This window comes from Carettochelys insculpta, chromosome 6 (assembly GCF_033958435.1).
Source record: "Carettochelys insculpta isolate YL-2023 chromosome 6, ASM3395843v1, whole genome shotgun sequence".
Lineage (NCBI taxonomy): Eukaryota > Metazoa > Chordata > Testudines > Carettochelyidae > Carettochelys > Carettochelys insculpta.
Genome location: NC_134142.1, coordinates 123,983,192 through 124,002,309, shown reverse-complemented (window position 1 = coordinate 124,002,309; position 19,118 = coordinate 123,983,192). Strand labels below are relative to the sequence as shown.

Genomic DNA, 19,118 nt, shown 5'->3' with positions numbered 1-19,118 from the left:
TTTTTTCTGAATTGTCAACCTTGATTACTATTTTTGTTCTCTGTGCCTTAAATACTGAGTCTGTTCTGGTATGGCTATGTTCTGAAGAAGTGGGTCTGTCCCACGAAAGCTCATCACCTAATAAATTATTTTGTTAGTCTTTAAAGTGCTATTTGACTGACTTTTATTTAGATAATATGAAATGCTCCTACATATGCAATCGGTTTTTCATTCCATCTGTAGGAGTCGGGAGAATGAGGTGATTCTGAAACCAGGAATAACAGAAAATATCAGCTACAGCTGCAAACAATTATTACGCTTCAGTTCTAGCAAAAATTCTTTTCCTTTAATTCTAAACTTGTTACTAATTCTCCCTGAGAACATTTTTGAATTTTTTTATGGGTTTTTAATTTTTGGTGCACTTATCTGGTAATCATGGCAATAATCAGCTTTGCATCGAAATACCAAGCTCTGCTCCTCTCATGATGTTCCATGGCAGCTCAGCAAGAGAACAGACTATCGTGTAGCATGGGGGGGTGTAGACCAGTCTGGGAGCCTGGTACATGGATTGTATGTAATCTTTGGGCCGTGTCTCAGGTACGTTTGAGCCAAAATATTCAGACTTCAACCTCCATAAAAAGAAACCCTTTGTTGATCAGCTCTGCTTGTACCCAGCTTGCACTGAGAGCAGCATGATGTCATATACCCCCCTTGTCAGTCTTTGTAATGCTGATAGAAATTGCACCATTTGACACAACAGGAGGAAAGAATGGGCTAAATTAACCCCTAGGGCATGAGTTACACTGAGGCTGTTTTGGGTTTCCTGAGTAGATTAACGAGGTGCTGTGTCTCTCTGAGGTCAGGTACTCCCAGTATAAAACCTGAATGTCCCAAACCGTCATTCTCTGCCTGCGGGGAAACGCCACCACATCTCTCTCCTCAGCAGGTGTGTCCTACTGTTCTGCATCACAGTTACACACATGTACAGCTACCGTGGATATTGGCAGGTATTGAAATCAAGACCTCCAGCACTAAAAGCCTCAGTCCAGCTCCTCCCCTCTGACATGAAGAAACAATGGCTTTGGCTGCACAACACTGGCAGCTACAAAGTCACTGAAGTCCATGCTTTGTCTCTGGCTTTTCCTATAGGCTAAAGTAAATGTCATTTTGCGATGCCAGGAGTCCTCACTAGCAAAGTGAGTGAGTTTAACTCCAGACTGACATGCCACAGAGCTCACTTTGCAGAAAGATAGAAACTGGTTTACTCCCAACCCTGCCTGAGCTTCTTCAGACAGTTCTCACCCTGATATTCTCAGAGTGACAGGATGCTGCTTGCTCCTTGGATTAATGGACTGAATTGCTCACATGCGGGGTGTGGTAAGCCAGTGTCTCCCTGTATTTGTACAGTGTGTGCATTGTATGGAGCAACTGGAATGAGCAGCTGTAAACCTCTGGCTCTGTGAATGAACCTCCCCCACCACCCCCCGGAGCACCTAAAGCTGTCCAACAAGAACCTGATTTCCATTTTTCTTCACTTTGTTACAGAGCAGGGATAGGTTGCCTGAGATACCCACCAGCCCGCATCACTGTAGCTGTTTGATCTATGCTCAGTGGAGATGGAAGAAAGAAATCACTCAGTAGTGACTGAGTTCATTCTCTCAGGACTGACAGATTGTCCAGAGTTGCAGGTCCCCCTCTTCCTTTTGTTTCTACTGATCTATGTTATCATCTTGGTAGGGAACGGGGGGATGATCTTGTTAATCACAATTGACCCCCAGCTCCACACCCCCATGTACTTTTTCCTTAAGAATTTATCATTCTGTGATCTCTGCTGCTCATCTATAGTTGCCCCTAAGCTGCTGGCAGTATTGTTAACTGAGAGGAACAGCATTTCTTACACTGCCTGCACTGTGCAGTTGTACGTCCTTGGCTCTTTGGGGGATGCTCAGTGTCTCTTGCTGTCTGTGATGGCGTATGACCGTTATGTGGCCATCTGTAACCCCCTGCTCTACATGGTCACCATGTCCAGGCGGCATTGTAACCAGCTGGTGGCTGGGGTGTATGCTGTGGGGCTGGTGGATTCAATGATACACACATGTTCTACATTTCGGCTGTCATTCTGCAGCTCTAATGTCATCAATCATTTCTACTGTGACATTCCCACGCTGCTGGCACTCTCCTGTTCCAATACCCACATCAGTGAGACTCTGCTCTTTGCCTTCACGTGCATTGTCACACTGACCAGTGCAGTGATCATCCTCCTCTCCTATCCCTATATTGTCTACACCATCCTGCAGATCCGCTCTGCTCGGGGCTGGCACAAAGCCTTCTTCACATGCACTTACCACTTGATTGCTGTGGTCCTATTTTATGGCACTGTGCTTTTTATTTATTTTCGACCCACCTCCAGCTATTCCATGGGCACAGACAAAATGGCCTCTGTGTTTTACACACTGGTGATCCCCATGTTGAACCCTCTCATCTACAGTCTGAGGAACTCAGAGGTGAAGGACGCCCTGAAGAATGCAAGGAATAAACTTCTAAGCAATTATTGAGTTTAACACCACACTGGTAGAGTGATGGGCACTTAAAACAAGTTAATTCATTTCCCAGCCCCTTTAAACCCATTTCTGTAGAGCCTAAGGTAATACTGTAAACTATTACATTGTTATTTTATTATATATTGTTTTATAGTTCAAAACAATCTGCAAACCCCAACTTCACTTTATTAAGCTACTGCGACAGCAAAATTCGTGGAGATACCTTTTTCAAGTGACTGATCGTAAAAATGTGTGTATTGTGCTTTGAAAGCATGAGTTTGTTTGATCTGGTACACAATGGGTGTGTGTTTCAAAGCTATTTCCCTCTTCTTTGAAGAAGGGTTGGTTTTGTTATGCAGTCGCAACTGTGAAGTATATGATTTCTTTGGCTGAACCCAAGAGATTTTGTATACCATCCAGAAACTGTAGCTGGTTGTGTACTCTATGGAGTTATTGCACAGATAATCAGCTGGTTTATGAGCTATGCAGATGGAGAAGAGAGGTAATTTTAACCAGAATGGCCTTTGTTTTAATTTAGGGAAAAATATACAAATAAGAGCACGGGTGATGCTTACAAATATGCACACAGTAGGTGTGCCTCTGAGAATATAAAATAACATATAAAAACTATTTTCTCAGTAACAAAAATAAAAAAGTAAGATAAAGTCGTATCAGACACTAGCTATTTTTACAACATCAGCAGGTTAGGTGTGAGTTTTGTTCTAGCAAAAATTCTATTCCTTTACTTCTAAATTTGTAGCTAATTCTACTTCAGACTTTTTCTTGAGATGTTTAAGGGCTTCCTTCTTTATTGAATAGGCCTTTTTGAACTCCCCATCCTCTTTGATGCCACAGTTGGGCAACTAATATCCCGGTGAATAGGCAGAAATGAATGCTTTGGCAGTCAGTTGGTCTCATGCTCATGGTCTCATCTTGGACTTGTGTTCTTCCACATGAGGTCGAGAATCTGTCTCCTTCTGTTTGGGTCAATCAGGTTGAACTAAACCACAGTCTTATTTTACCAGTCGTCCAGCTACGGCCTTTCAGAGATGCGGATTCACTTCATTAATGGAAAACCCCCTTCCCACAATATCAAAAGCATCTGTGCTACGGTGTTGTAGCAGCACTAGAGCTGAGCCACAGTAGTGACTTTATTATAGATGGGCCCACCAGTGGGAGCTGCGGGGGGGAAGGGCTGCTGCCCCCAGGCCTGGTATTTCAAGGGGGCCTGGAGTTTTGACTGCCACCAATGCCACACTAGCAGCAGGAATGGCTGGAGTTCTGGGCCCCTGTGAAGCAACATGGAGCACCGTGCCTCTGCTCTGCATGGGGCTTTGAGGGAGTGTGGGCAGCCAGGGCTGAACGCCCTAAGCCCTTCCCCTTTCACCAGTGCCCCCACCCCTTCTAGGACCAGGGCATCAGGGCCCCCTCCCAACTTGCCCTCGGGGCCATGTCAGTTGTCACTACCGCTGAGTATTGACATTCCCTGAATTGATGCAGGAATTCTTCCATTGCCTCTTAAGGCTACATTCCTCTCCATTTCCTGTCGCTCTTCTCCTTCCCTAGCTAAAACTCTTCCCTTCTTCCAGTTCAGAATTCATTCAAAAAATTACATTTCTCCTGTCAGGAGATGTCTCCCAGGGCTAGGCTTCCCTGTTCCCCTACCCTGGCCCCTTGCACCCTGGAGCCCAGCCCCCAAGGCTTCTCCTTGCCTAGCAGACCTGTCCCCATGTCAGGCAAGTGAATGGACTGTGCCTTACCTCGAGGACAATCACCCCAAGGGTGGACTTGACCACCCCGAACTGCTGCCCAATGGACCGGTAGCTGTCTGGGGTGGTGAACTTCCATATGGAGATGGCCACACACTACTCCAAGAGTGCTGACCACCTGCCAGCCACAGGGAGGGATAGCTCAGTGGGTTGAGCATTAGCCTGCTAAACCCAGGCTTATGAGCTCAATCCTTGAAGAGGCCATTTAGGGATTGGGGCAAACAGATGACAGGGATAGTGCTTGGTTCTGCAAAGAGAGTACAAGACTGGACTGGTTGAACTCCCAAGCTCCCTTCCAGTTTTAGGTGATGAGTATCTCCAATTATTAAAAAAAAAATCCCCTCCAATGTTCTTTCAGTGGAAGGCTGAAATGTTCTGAATCTGATCATTTGCCTATGATTTGATGGTGCTTGTTTGTCTGCCAGTACACAAATACCCCATTGATATATAGAGATATGTAATATTGCTTTCAGGCTCTCTCCACCAGTTTTGCAGCGGTGAATGCTTTCGAAAGAGCCTCACAGGGAAAAAATCAGGAGGGAACTGCTTCTTCTGCAAGACATGGGATGTGTATTCCTAGGAGTGGGGGTTCAATGACCACCACCCCCATAAAAATACAGGTGGTGGTGGTTGGGGACTCCAGCCTAACAGAGACTGAACCATCCATCTGCCAACTGGACCTGGAATCTCATGATGTGTGCTGTTTACCGGGAGCTCTAATTCAGGATGTGGCTCAGAGCCTTACAAAACTGCTCAAGCCTTCAGAATACTGCCCCTTACTACTTCTGCATGTGGGAACTAACAATATGGCCAAGAATGACCTTGAGTGGGTTACTGAGGATTATGTGGCACTGGGAAGAAGGGTCAAAGAATTTGGAGTGCAAGTGGTGTTCTCATCCATCCTTCCTGTTGAAAGAAAAGGGGTAGGTAGGGATCGTGGAATTGAGGAAGTAAATGCATGGTTACGCAGGTGGTGTCGGAGAGAGGGCTTTGGATTCTTGGATCGTGGGACACTGTTCCGGGCACAAGTATTGTTGGGAAGAGATGGGGTCCACCTAACCAAGAGAGGAAGGAGCATTTTTGCAAGTAGGCTTGCAAACTTAGTAAGGAGGGCTTTACACTAGGTTTGCTGGGGGGTGGTGACCAAAACCCTGAGGGGATAAAGGAACTTGGAGGCTAGAAAGAAATGCAAAGAGAAATGTACAACAAAAGTGGACCTCTGGTTCGAGTAGAGAGGGCAGGGAGATTGACTGGTTATCTAAGGTGTTTGTAGACCAATGCCAGAAGCCAGGGTAACAAGCAGAAGGAATTAGAAGCCCTGTCCCAGTCCAAGAACTATGATTTGATTGGGATAACAGAGACTTGGTGGGATGACTCGCATGACTGGAGCGCTGTCATGAAAGGGTATAAACTGTTGAGGAAGAACAGACAAGGGAGAAAAGGAGGAGGGGTTGCACTTTATGTAAGGGAGCACTATGATTGCTTGGAACTCCAGTACATAGAGGGAGAAAAGCCTGTTGAGAATCTATGGGTCAAGCTTAGTGGTGTAGGCAGCACTGGAGATGGGGTGGTTGGTGTCTGCTACAGGGCGCCAAATCAGCATAATGAGGTAGATGAGGCTTTTTTTGGACAACTGAGAGAAGTTTCCAGATCACAGGCTCTCGTTATCGTGGGGGACTTTAATGACCCTGACATCTGTTGGGAGACCAATACGGCAGTACAAAAGCAGTCCAGGAAGTTTCTGGAGAATGTTGGGGATCACTTCTTGGTACAAGTGCTGAAGGACCTGACCAGAGGTCGTGCGCGGCTCAACCTGCTGCTTACAAACAGGGAGGAACTAATAGGGAAGGTAGAGGTGGGTGACAACCTGGGAAGCAGTGATCATGAGATGGTAGACTTCAGGATCTTGACCAAAGGAAGGAAAGAGAGCAGTAAATTACACACCTTGGACTTCAGAAAAGCAGACTTTGACTCCTTCAGGAACCTGATGGGCAGAATGCCCTGGGATGCTACCATGAAGGGAAAACGAGTCCAGGAAAATGGCAGTATTTTAAGGAAGCCCTATTGAAGGTGCAGAAAGAAACCATCCCGATGCGCAGCAAGAGAAGTAAATATGGTAGGAGAGCAGACTGGCTTATTGGGGAAATCCTTGGAAAACTTAGGCACAAAAAGGGAGCTTACAAAAAGTGGAAACTGGGACAGATGTCTAGGGAGGGCTATAAACGTACAGCGCCAGAACGCAGGGCAGTTATCAGGAAGGTAAAAGTGCAACTGGAATTGCGACTTGTGAGGAATGTGAAGGACAACAAGAAAAGTTTCTACAGGCATGTTACTAAGAAGAAGGTGATCAGAGAGGGTGTGGGGCCCCTACTGATTGAGGGAGGTAACCCAGTGACAGATGATGTAGGGAAAGCTGAAGTACTTCATGCTTTCTTTGCCTGTCTTCATGGACAAGGACAGCTCCCAGGCTAATGCGATAAGTGATGCATTGTGCGATGAAGGTGGACAGCCTTTGGTGGGGAAAGAGCAGGTTAGGAGCTCTCTAAAAAACCTAAGCGTACATAAATCGATGGGGCCGGACCTAATTCATCCCAGGGTTCTGAGGCAGTTGGCGTATGTCATTGACGAGCCCTTGGCCGTTATCTTTGAAAAGTTGTGGAGATCAAGAGAGATCCCGGATGATTGGAAAAAGGCAAATGCAGTGCCCATCTTTAAAAAAGGGAAGAAGGATGATCCAGGGAAATATAGGCTGGTCAGTGTTACATCAGTCCCTGGAAAAATCATGGAGGGGTTTCTCAAGTAAGTCATTTTGAGGCATTTGGAGGATTGGAAAATAATTGGGAATAGTCAGCATGGATTCATGAAAGGCAAGTCATGCCTGACCAATCTGATTAGTTTCTACGATGAGATAACCGGCTCTGTGGATAGGGGAAAATCAATGGATGTGATTTATCTTGACTTTAGGAAAGCTTTTGTTACAGTATCCCACAATATTCTTGTCAGCAAGTTGAAGGAATGTGGATTGGATAAATGGATGGTAAGATGGATAGAAAGCTGTCTAGAAGGTCGGGCCCAGCAGGTAGTGCTCAACAGCTCAATGTCAGGATGGCGGTCAGTTTCTAATGGAGTGCCCCAAGGTTCAGTTCTGGGAGAACAGCAATATAGATGGCAGAACAGAAATATAGGGTGAAATGCATTGAGGTAAGGAAAGCAGCCAGAAAGGATAAGCAGAAACGGTTAGAGGAGCAATGTGAAGATATCGAGAGGTATTATGGTGAATGTAAGACCAGGGAGGTGTAGAAGACAATTAGGAATATTAATAGGAAATGGCAACCGAAGCAGATGGCGATCAAAGATGAGAACGAAGAAGTGCTCATGAACAGGGATAAGATTGTGCAGCAATGGATGAGATATTGCATCAATCTATACAAAGCACAGTTGGACCCGAGTGTCTCCGAAAGACTGACTGAAGAACTGAAAGAGATATCTCCCCCGAGCACTGAGAGCAAGACCAATATTTTGAAGGAGGAAGTAGAAAAAGCAGTGAAACGAATAAAGAACAACAAGAGCCCTGGAAATGATAAGATCACATGAGAGATGATCAAATATGGAGGAGAAAGCATGATTCAGGAAATACACTGACTATGTCACATAGCATGGAAAGAAGGGAAGGCGCCTAAGGAATGGACAAGATTTGTGCTAGTGACAATACCCAAGAAAGGAAGTACACTGGAGTGCAAGAACTACAGAACAATTGCCCTAACGAGTCATCTAGGTAAGCTGCTGATGATGATACTGACTGAGACATTAAGATTGCAGATAGAAGAACATATAGCAGATGAGCAAGCAGGGTTCAGAAAAGATTGAAGTACTGTACAGCAGATATTGGCACTAAGACTGATAGCAGAGAAAGCTTGACGAAAGAACAAAAACATATATACTTGCTTCATCAATTTTCAAAAGGCATTTGACAGTATAGATCAGAAAGTGACTTGGGTGGTGATGGAGTCATATAGGGTGGATAGCAGACTGATATGGTTGTTGAAAAATAATGATAATGTGGAGGCAGCAGTGAGATCATGCTGGGAGTTGGGAAGTTGGTTTAAAACAAGTAGTGGTATGAGACAAGGAGATGCAATATCACCAAGTATCTTCATCGCACATCTGGAGAGAGCAATGGACAAGATCGAGGAAGAGGTAGAAGGAATATCTGTGCATGGGAAAGGAATTAACAACTTGAGGTTCATGGATGATATAGCTGTCATTGAGGAAGATGAGGAGAAGCTAGTGAAAAAGGTGCAGGTGTTAAACAAAGAAGGAAAGTGGTACAGACTGATTATGAACATTGATAAAACAAAAACAATGGTATCTGAAGATAAGGAAATAGAAAGGAAGATCAGTGTGGATGGTATTGAACTAGAAAATGTAGAGAAGTTCACATATCTGGGGAGCAACATAACGTATGATCTAGACTGTAAGAAGGAAATAGTGACTAGACTAGCAAAAGCAAGAGCGAGTTTGAAGGTGATGGATAAGATCCTGAAAAGCAAAGCAATTAGCTCAAGAACAAAGCTGGGTGTCTTGAAAACGTGTATTCAGCAGCATGTTGTATGGATGTGAGACATGGGTGATAACGAAAGATTCGAAAAGAAGAATATCGGCATTCGAAAGGATTTGTTGTAGAAAGATTCTGAGAATAGGATGGATGCAGAAGGTCACCAATGAGGAATTATATAGGAAGACACAGCTGAAAGAGAATCTGCTGCAGAAGGTTATAAAACAGAAGCTACAACTCTTTGGGCATATTTGCAGAATGAACGACGAATGAAAAATTAAGACTCTACTATTCGGCATAACAGATAGTTCAAATAGCAGAGGCAGACCCCACAGAGAATGGATAGATGATGTAGTAGATTGCTGCGGAGCTAGTCTACAGAAACTAAGCCCCTCTGCACTGAATAGGGAAAGATGGAAGGAAATAGTGAGAGAGGCGTCAGACACCAATGGGTGCTGAGCCCACAGTTATTGATGATGAGGAGGAGGAGGAGGGTGTGATTAGCCTGCATCTCCTTGTATTTTACAATGTGTGCAGCTGGAATGGCTGGGTGTGAACACATGGCTATGTGGACTAACCCCTTCATCTCCATTTTCCTTTGCTTTATTACAGAGAAGGGCTTGGCTGCCTGAGGGTTCCACCAAGTCCTTATATGCAGATCCTTATCTGGTCCTCATCAGAATAGTACTTCTGAGCACCTCTAAATTTTTATTGTATTTATTTTCACAACTTCCATCTTACAAAGAGCAGCATTTGTTTCCATGTTACAGATCACATGCTGAGACACAGGGAAAGTAAATAAGGGAAAGTAAATGTGTTCCTTCAATGGTGTACATGAGATCTTTATTTTAGCCATGAACTTAGCCCCAAATTACACAGTACTAGCCTAATGTGCTGCCTATAAGACAAACTTTCCTTCTCATGGGAAGCAAAGAACAGTGGTGTAAAACTTGTATGTAGGAGAGTGGTAAACCAATCACTCCTTTTATATAGTACTGTTACCCTTTCTAGACTCACCATGAAGGTCTCACAAATGAGCTAAGGATCTCTCCTATAGTCTCCACTGCCGACCTTTTAACTATTTAAGAGAAGTGGTGAGATTCCTTTTCTGAGGATACCCTGCTAATTATATGCAAAAGCCATCTTCTCGGGCAGTCTCAAACATTAAGAAGGAGTGACAGACGCTTTTACCTTCAGTCTAGCCACTACTTCAAGAAGCAAATTGGAGGGGAAAGTTACTACTTACCCAATGTGACAATCTGTGCACTTATGTTAACTCCTTTTTTCAAGACTATGATAAATTTTGTACAAAAGATATACGTTGAAAGCTCATAATCTACTGATCATCATGGCCCTGGTAAAATGCATGTGGCAACATTGTAAAATTATGAAATTCCACCCTCTAAAATTATTGAGATGTTCTGAGATTAGCAGAGGATGTAGCTACCAGTTCAGTTAAGGCAAATTGGAAATAACCATTCCTTTGTGAAATCGCTGAATGAATTTTCCACAAGCTTCACCAATTGTTTAAAATTTTATATTAGCCTTTATATGTATTTTCCAGAGTCTCTGCTGCAAGCGTTTAGGGTAACTTCAGTACTTTCAATTCATTCTCATTAACTCTCATCTTTAGCGTGTGCATTCTCCTCACTAACCTGACTTTTGTAGGTCTCTACACTTACACTTGGAATGTGTCAAGGAAGTCAGAGGGGTTATCACCTAGTTAAGAGACAATTCTGAGGCAGGAAGAAGGGTGTGAATGAGAAATCTACGTTTAATTTCCTGTTCCTTCATACTATGTCTGTCCCCTGAAGGTCAGAGAACTCTGACTAGAGGAGGAGGAGGAGGTGAATGTCCCAGAGGTTCCCTTCCTTGCTTTCTATATGCTCATACCACCTGTATCATCTGAAGGAAATAGCAAAGGAGCATTGGAGAGGGGGAGGATTTTAGCTGAAAGAAATTCAGCTGCAAAGGCTGCAAAAAGAGGTGGTGAGATAAATCTTTGCTTTGAATTCATTTTGCCCGTAAAATTAGGTATCAGATTCATTTCACCTTTTATTTCTTTGCAACCAGTTCTGGCCTTTATGCCTCATTTGTAAACACTTAAGAGCATTCTCTTTGCACTCAGTACATGAGTTATATGGTTTTATTAAAACCAGTGTGTTTTCACACTGAAATATTTGGGAAGCTGTACAGGAGAACAAAATTTGTGCCTATTTTTTCTATTAATTAAATGGCACTTTTTATGAGGTTCTGTTGTCCAGAAAGATGTTGGACAGTATAAGACACACGCCATTCAGCATCATTCGGCCCTCTGACCTAGAGATGCCTTCTCTGCACTGTGAGGTTGAAAAGCAACATGTGATTCCTTTGTTCCTAAAGTTGCCGGAAGTAGAGCCCGGAGCCATGGGTTATGTGTACACTACAGCAATCTGTCAAGAGAAGTTACTGTTGGAAGATTGCAGCCAAAGAGCAAAGTGGATTGAAAAAGTGATCCTCTCTGTCGAGTGAGAGCAGCTGCCTGGACGCTCTCTCAACAAAATGGCCAACTGGAAGCACTGCAGACAGGGCTTCCCAATGACCCAGAAACCCAGTCTGTTGACAGAGGGCCTCCCGGAGTGTCCACAAACAGATTCTGTTGAGAAAGGCATTCTGCCTTGTGAGGGAGAGGCAGAAGGCTATTGACAAAAGTGCCACGTTCTGTTGATTTCCTGTTGACTGAACGCATTTGTTGTGTGGGTTCTCCTTGAGTTTTGGTGCCAAAACTGGAATTTTGTCCACCAAACTCTCTAGTGTAGATATAGCTCTAGGTGTGAGCTCTTTGCACACCCCGACACCCAGACTGTGATGCTCATGAGTGTTAGCCAGCAGCCTGGGAGTAAAAGGGTTGACCTCCTTAGCCAAGTGCAGTTGGCCTATAGGAATGTAGGTAGGAATTGAATTTTTTGGCTCCTCCCTTTTTCTGTCCTCTGGTCTTTCTTCTTCTTTCCAGCTGTGAGGGAGAGAGACACAGAATATCTCCCTCCAAGAACAGGCCCTCCAATCTTCTGTAAGTAGGGTAAAGTTTAGATAAGTTCATTAGGCTTTATTGTTTTATGGTTTGGGAAGTGGGATCTGATGTCTGTGCACTTTTTAGAAATGTTCTTTTACTCTCCTTGTAACCAAGTTCTAGGCCCATGGTGGAGACTCCCCATGTGTTTTACTTTGTGACTCTTCCATCTAGTCCTGAGGCTTGCAACACAAATATTGTTGTAATAGTAAAAGTTCTCTCTTTTCCTTTTTATTAACCTGGTATTGGTTAATGGTGGTGTCCCGGTTTTTACTTTTGGGGCTGAGATTTCCCAAGTCATCTCTCCCTGGTTTCCTTATTATTACTTGGGTGCTGGCAGCAAATTTTATCCCCAAAATCTAAGGTTTTTAGGATTTTGGGGGAGATGTTTATACCAAAACCTGGTAGTTAAGGTTTTGAAGGTACTTTTGCTGGCCCCCACTTCTGCATTTATCTTGCTAAAGTGGGAAAGGAGCCATGACACAGACCAAATACTAAAACAGGGACTAACCCAGGTAAAGAGGAAACAAAACTGTGGAGGAAAGTTTATAAAACTGGTGCAGAATTCAAATAGTAACAGTAAAACACAGCATTTATAATCCATAGCTCTCAGAGCAATGTACAGTGGAGTTTTAAGAGACTACCTGAATACTCTAATAGAATACATGAGATACAAGTTTTTAAAGGGATTTTACTAAAATTACCCAGTTGGGGAGGAGCAGTTTTGAGAGCAGAACTCTTATGTGCATTGTTTTGACTGCAATACACTGTATTATGTTGTAAGAAGATCTGATCCGAGCTAGGTTACAGTACTGGGAAGTTGGATTAACTCTCCTGAAGTTATAGGCATTGCTCTGGAGTTATATTACTGCATCTGAGATAAGAGTGTGGCCTAAGGTATCCACATGAAAGTCAAGAAATTACTTCAAGAAACATTTAAGCTACGTCTAAACTACAGCATTCTGTTGACCAAGATAGGGAGAAGAGTGATGGGAAAGGGAGAGAAAAATAGCCTTAAAAATCCAGGGGAAAACTCTCCCCTCAATTCATGCAACATCTAAAGCTACTGCATAGATCCCAATATTGTGGTGCCACATTTCTATAAGGTAGAGGCTTTCTGCACAGATGGAAAGCATTTTGCCATTGATGTAGTTAATCCATATCTCTGAGAGGCAGTATCTTAGTGAATGGAAGAATATACTGATTGTTGGTGTACCATGACTGCAGCACACAGGCTTTGAAATATTCCACAGCCCTGTGTGAGAAAGTTCAAGTTCAAGGCCACAGAGGGGCTACCAATGGAAATGACCAGGTGAGAAATCTACCCCTGTCTAGCTGCCAGGCCAGCAGAATCCCGATCGGCTCTTTCTATTCAGGCTTGTTGTAGATGTTGCATCTCTCCAACACCCCAGGAGAGATTAGTCTGCAATCTGATGAAGATCAGTGTGAAATTTATTGCAGTGTATCATGGAATCCTTGCTGATGTTGACCAGAGTTAGGAACTTTTAAATAGAGGTATTAATTTGGGTAAGGGCTCACCAGTCTGACCTAAGTATTTGGGATTCAACTTCTACTCCAATCAACAGTTGACAAGAGCTAGACAGACTACGTGGCAGGAAGTAGTTCTTGGGACTTCAGTGGTCACACACACAGTACTCTTAACAGCAACATTTTCTTAAAGTAGTGGGGCTCTACACAATAAAAAAATGTGAGATAATGTTTGCATGCAAGCTAAATGGCTTTGATTAATTACATAAATGCAGCTTGCATATCTGATTACATTTACGGTTTGCATCTATGCTCTATGTTTAGTAAAACATCACACTCACAATCCCTGCGGACAACCTGAGGAGTTGAAGAACTCACCCCAAGAAGAGAGGGCAACCTTAAAGTTGAAAGGGAGTGAAAATAGTACTGGTGGAAGAGAGAAGGATTCTTAGAGAGGTTTTCCAGAATCTTTAGAAAACCCTTGAAGAGCTCCCTATTTCACTATTTGTCATGGGCTGCTAGAGGCCTTCTTTGTATCACTTTGGCACTCACATCACATTAGGCCTTCGTACCTTAGGATTTTAGGGGGATACATTTTTGGTAGAATTCAGCTAAAACACCTTTTTGACTATGCATGAGGTGCAATGTTGCAGCCTCAAGATGTAATATCCCATATCAAAAATTCCAGCTTCTTGGAATTTTAAGATGGTTATATATTTATTTTGACAACACACTAGTAAAAAATTACCTACAGTACAAACACCTGCCTACAATGGGAAGAAAAAAAATGGCTAAAGACAACCTTTTAGAGAGGGTAAACTCTGTTGCCCCTTTGTATTACTGCTAATTAGGATAAAGGGAAAAACAGAATGAACTGGGGCAACTAGGAGAATTATGTGTGTGGGAGGAAATCTGTGTGTGCATATTTGGTTCGCCATGGGCATTGCGTTTGTCCATATTTGGTATACAGAAGGCATTACATGCATATTTGGTGGTGGACTCAGCTGTTGATTGACAGATCCCATCTTCTATGACACCCTTTGTAAGCAACTAATCAAATCCTCAATTGGTGCAGATGTCACAAATATCCAACACCTGCTGGCATTGTGCACTCTTTTTGAATGCTACTATTTTGCTGTCATGTGTGGATATGATGACCTTGAAGGCATTTGGAAGTGTTTGCTGTAGTTTGCTGCTGTAGCAATCTGTCCCGGACTACCATGTCCAGATCACTGAGGGATATTTGTAATACATAATTTCACATTAGCCTTTACTTTATCTTTATGCTGAACACCAGTGAAGCAATTTCCATGAGCAAGCTGTTCGTAGACCACCTTTGTTATCATTGGGTCATCCATTCTCATAACATGACCAGTCCAGTGAGACTACTTATTAATAAGCATTGCTTCCATGCCCATCACACCATGCAGCTTAAGGAGCTCCATCTTTTACCCCACCAATTCACATGAGTAGTCCTCCTGAGGCAGCACATAAGCAGCTGATTCCATTTTGAAACATGGCCATATATAATCCAAGACCTCAAACCACACAGCAGGATAGTCAGTACAACTGCCTGCTAAACTGTTACCTTTATATGAAGATTGGCTCCATGGTCTGTCCATACAAATTTGGTCAATCTTCTAAAGGCAGCATGTTGGCTTTAGCTAGTCATGCTTGTCGGGTGGAAGACTGGAAGTGAATGTTGACCATAGGCAGATGTGTGTCCCTTGTCCTGGACAGTCCTGCAACAGGTGACCCCGGATCAGGGCATTTTGTGAGATCAGAGAATCATAGGACTGGAGGGAGCTAGAGAAGTCAACTACTCCAGGCTCCTCCACTCGCAGCAAGACAAGGTTCCGTGTAACTTCCCTGACAGGTGTGTTTATCTAAGCTGCTCTTAAGTGTCTGTCACTGGAGATTTTTAACAGCTATGTGAGAGATCGTGCAGGCAGGGCTCATCTGTATCTCAGAAGGTACCAAGTTTGGGGGCATCAGGAGAAGGAAGCATGGAAGGGCACAAGATATTTAATTATCCCTTTACATGTGGTCTTTACTTTTTAATTTCATGAATTTCTGTTTTCACATTAAATAAAAAAAATATGTATAGAAAATTTAAGACTACTTTGGCTGAATGGAACAATAAACACCTAAATCTAAACCTTTTCTGTCTAAAACTATAATACTCAATATCATCATTATAAACCAAATTGTCCTGGTGTAACAGTGAATCCATTCAGAAGGTCCAGCTTTAGAGAGAAGCACCAAATAAACAATGAAACGTAGATGGATGTGTTCTCCTGAGCTCCTCTGCTCATTTTGTGGGCTCCATCGACCTTAATAAACTTACCTTTTTTTCCACCTTTCTGGAGGAACCTAGAAGGGAAGGGCATAGAATACCAGGGTACTTGGAGATGATAGATAGATAGATTCCATACAAGAAGAAGAGGACAAATTATACCCCTGGCCTAGTACTATGTAATTCCATTCGAAATCACATCATTTATTAGCACAGGAGCAAAGTGTGGTCCAAATTAATCCCCATGACATAAATTACACAGATGGTGACTTTGGTTTCTCTGAGTACATTAACTAGGTGTTGTGCCTCTCTGATCTCAGTTATTCCCACTTGATTCAGGAAGCCTGTCCCATCAATAACAAATCTCAGCATAAAAGTACTTGAATGCTCTACCACCTGTCTCTGTTCAGCAGGTATGTGCTCTAGTCCTGCATCACAGTCACACACATACAGATACCTATGTGATCTGCATGTATTTAATTCAAGAATGATAACACTAAAGGCACCAGCTGCTCCTCAATGAGCTACGGGAGTGACTTCTTTCATTGTACCCACATCATTATAGCTGCCTAAACTCTACTCAGAGTAGATGGAAGAGGAAAATCACTCAGTGGTGACTGAGTTCATTCTCACAGGACTGACAGATCATCCAGAGCTGCAGGTGCCCCTGTTTGTGGCGTTCCTGCTGATTTATGTCATCACCCAGGTGGGGAACGGGGGGATGATCTTGCTAATCACAATTGACCGCAGACTCCACACCCCCATGTACTTCTTTGTCAGCAATTTGTCTTTCTGTGACCTCTGCTATTCCACCATTTCCTTCAAGGTGCTGTTGGATTTCATGGCCGAGAGGAAAAGCATTCCTTACACTGCCTGCGCCCTGCAAGTCTATCTCTCCATCACGTGTTTGGATTTTGGGTGTCTCTTGCTGGCTGTGATGGCCTATGACCATTATGCAGCCATCTGTAACCCCCTTCTCTATATGTTCACCATGTCTAAACAGTGATGCAAAGAGCTGGTGGCTGGAATCTCTGCCGTGGGGATGCTGGATTCATTCATACTGACGTATTTTACATTTCAGCTGTCATTTTGCAGGTCCAACGTCATCAATCATTTCTGCTGTGACATCCTCCCGCTGCTGGCGCTCTCCTGTTCTGACACCCGCCTCAGTGAGACTGTGATGTTTGCCTCCTTGTGCTACGTTGAAGTGACCAGTGTTGTGACTGTCCTCTTCTCCTACATCTATATCTTCTCCGCCACCTGAGGATCTGATCCACAGAGGGCCGGCGCAAAGCCTTTTCCATATGCACTTTCCACTTGACTTCAGTGGTCATCTCCTACAGCACTGTCCTTTTCATGTATTTCAGACCCTCCTCCAGCTATTCCATGGACACAGACAAATGGCCTCTGTGTTTTACATGCTTGTGATCCCCACATTGAATCCCCTCATCTGCAGCCTCAGGAACACAGAAGTGAAAGATGCCCTGAGAAAAGCAGTGAATAAATTTCTAACCAAGTCTTGAATCTGTTTAACTCATTGCTAGTTGAGTAACTCCAAGTGCATTGCAAATGTAATTTCACACAGCCTGTGTTGGTATTGTTCATGATAGTCTTTTTTACTCTTTATGAATCCTTTGTATTCCAACAAGCTGAGATCAGGACTTCTGGGTGTCATTAAGTTATTATCACAGAAGTACTTTCTGAGGGACATGGATTATAGACAGCAATAGGCAAGCGCTATCTCAGTTTCATGCCTGTCAATATGTACCCTGAATTAGCTAATACTTTGTAAAATGTTGCTTACATGTAGCTAGCATGAGAAGGGGCAGCTGAATATGGTAGAGACAGGAAGATTTTTTGATTGTGTTTTATTTCAAACCATTCTTGAATTTTAAGTTGAATATTTTAATATTTCATCATGAAATGTGGAAAGCAATAAATAGAATTACTGACACATATGGCCATTTTTGTTTTTGTATTTTTAGTGAATGGAATTCTGTGGAGGCTGGGGAGTGAAGTATCTAGCCTATCTACCATTACCATTTAACCCAATTTTAAAATTCCCTAAACGTTTGGCAAATTGCAAACACTGGCCAAAATCACTTTTGATTTGAATGAAATATGTTAAATACCCATGAATGGGTCATTTCCTTTCCTTCCTGCATACTTTTTAGTATGAAACCAAAGACACTGAAGAGCTGGATTGACAGTTTGAATGAGAGAGAAAGAGGTGAATGAAGCTGCATCTCTTGCAGACTTTAACCCAGTATTTATAGTGCTATCATGGGCTACAGGAGGCAGAGTTACTGCCCTCCCCACTCTCGGCTGAGGAGAAGATACTGGAAGTGGGTCTCCTCTATTACCAGAGAGTATCTGGTGGCAGGGCTCTGGTGTAGGCTGTTTATTTCTCAGGGCTTATCTATTGTAATGCTTCACAGATAACAAGTACTGCATGAAAGACTAACCCACAAGAGCTCATTACTTAGTAAAATTATTTGTAAGACCCACTTCCTCAGATGGGAGATTTGGAATTTCCACTTCTGCGGAAGTGCATCTTACACAGGAAAGCTCTGAACGCCTGTTGGAGAAAGGTGGAAGTCCTTACATGTTTCTTTCATTGGGCATTGCCAAAACATAAACGCAACAAGATAATGATGGGATGTTATGCAGGTCGAGGCGTAGAGACTGACATTCAAATACTCCATTGAGATAACTGATATTAGAGATAGAGAAACCAGCCCCTTAAACTTAAGATGTTTTGTACACACAGAAGAAGACAATCTTGTGCCCAGTGCTTATTGATGGGATTCACAGCCCATGTCCAGACAAATGCTTTCCAGTAAACTTTAGAAATTGTTTGGGGAGAGCTAGTGAAAAGCATTAAGGATGGATCCTTGCTATAGGGTGTAATTTCAGGCTCTTCAGAGAACTCCCATTAACTCATCTGTAGCAAGGAGCACTAGGTTTTGTTGGGGTCCTGGTTTTTGATAGGTCCAAGGCCTCATTTGCAAGATCTTTGAAGCAGGCATCCGGCTGCAAATTCCAAAGTCATGTGTTAATGTGCTTCATTGCTTCCAAAAATTTATGAGTCAATCAACTAGGTTTCTGAGTTTGTGACAAACACACACAATGTGAAAATAGGAGAAACTAAGAGAACTCTTCTTGTTTTTACAGGCATCTGTTCCACTTGCCCTGACCAGGTCCTCAATACCCATTTAAAATGTTCATTACCAATGCCTTGATGTTGTTGAAGCACAAGTCTTCTCTGTGTTTAGGCGGCTAACGTTCAGTTTTATTGAATTCAATAAGGCAACAGATGAGCCAAACTGGACACTAGGAAAACCAGATCCAGCAAGGCTGCTTGATGCAGCTCACTCTAGTATTTTATACCCTGACACAAACAAGCCCAGTGTTAGAGGCAATTAGTTACAGAACCGTAAAT

At 43.1% G+C, this 19,118-nt stretch overlaps 1 protein-coding gene and 1 pseudogene across 1 annotated transcript; both read left to right on the top strand.

Moving 5' to 3' along the window:
- Positions 1 to 1,595: 1,595 nt before the first annotated feature.
- On the top strand, positions 1,596 to 2,534 carry LOC142015189 (olfactory receptor 5AR1-like). The gene has a single exon (XM_074998605.1). The coding sequence runs from the start codon at positions 1,596 to 1,598 to the stop codon at positions 2,532 to 2,534; it is 939 nt and encodes a 312-aa protein (XP_074854706.1).
- A 13,731-nt stretch (positions 2,535 to 16,265) lies between these two features.
- On the top strand, positions 16,266 to 17,199 carry LOC142015188 (olfactory receptor 8U3-like; annotated as a pseudogene).
- Positions 17,200 to 19,118: the final 1,919 nt, after the last annotated feature.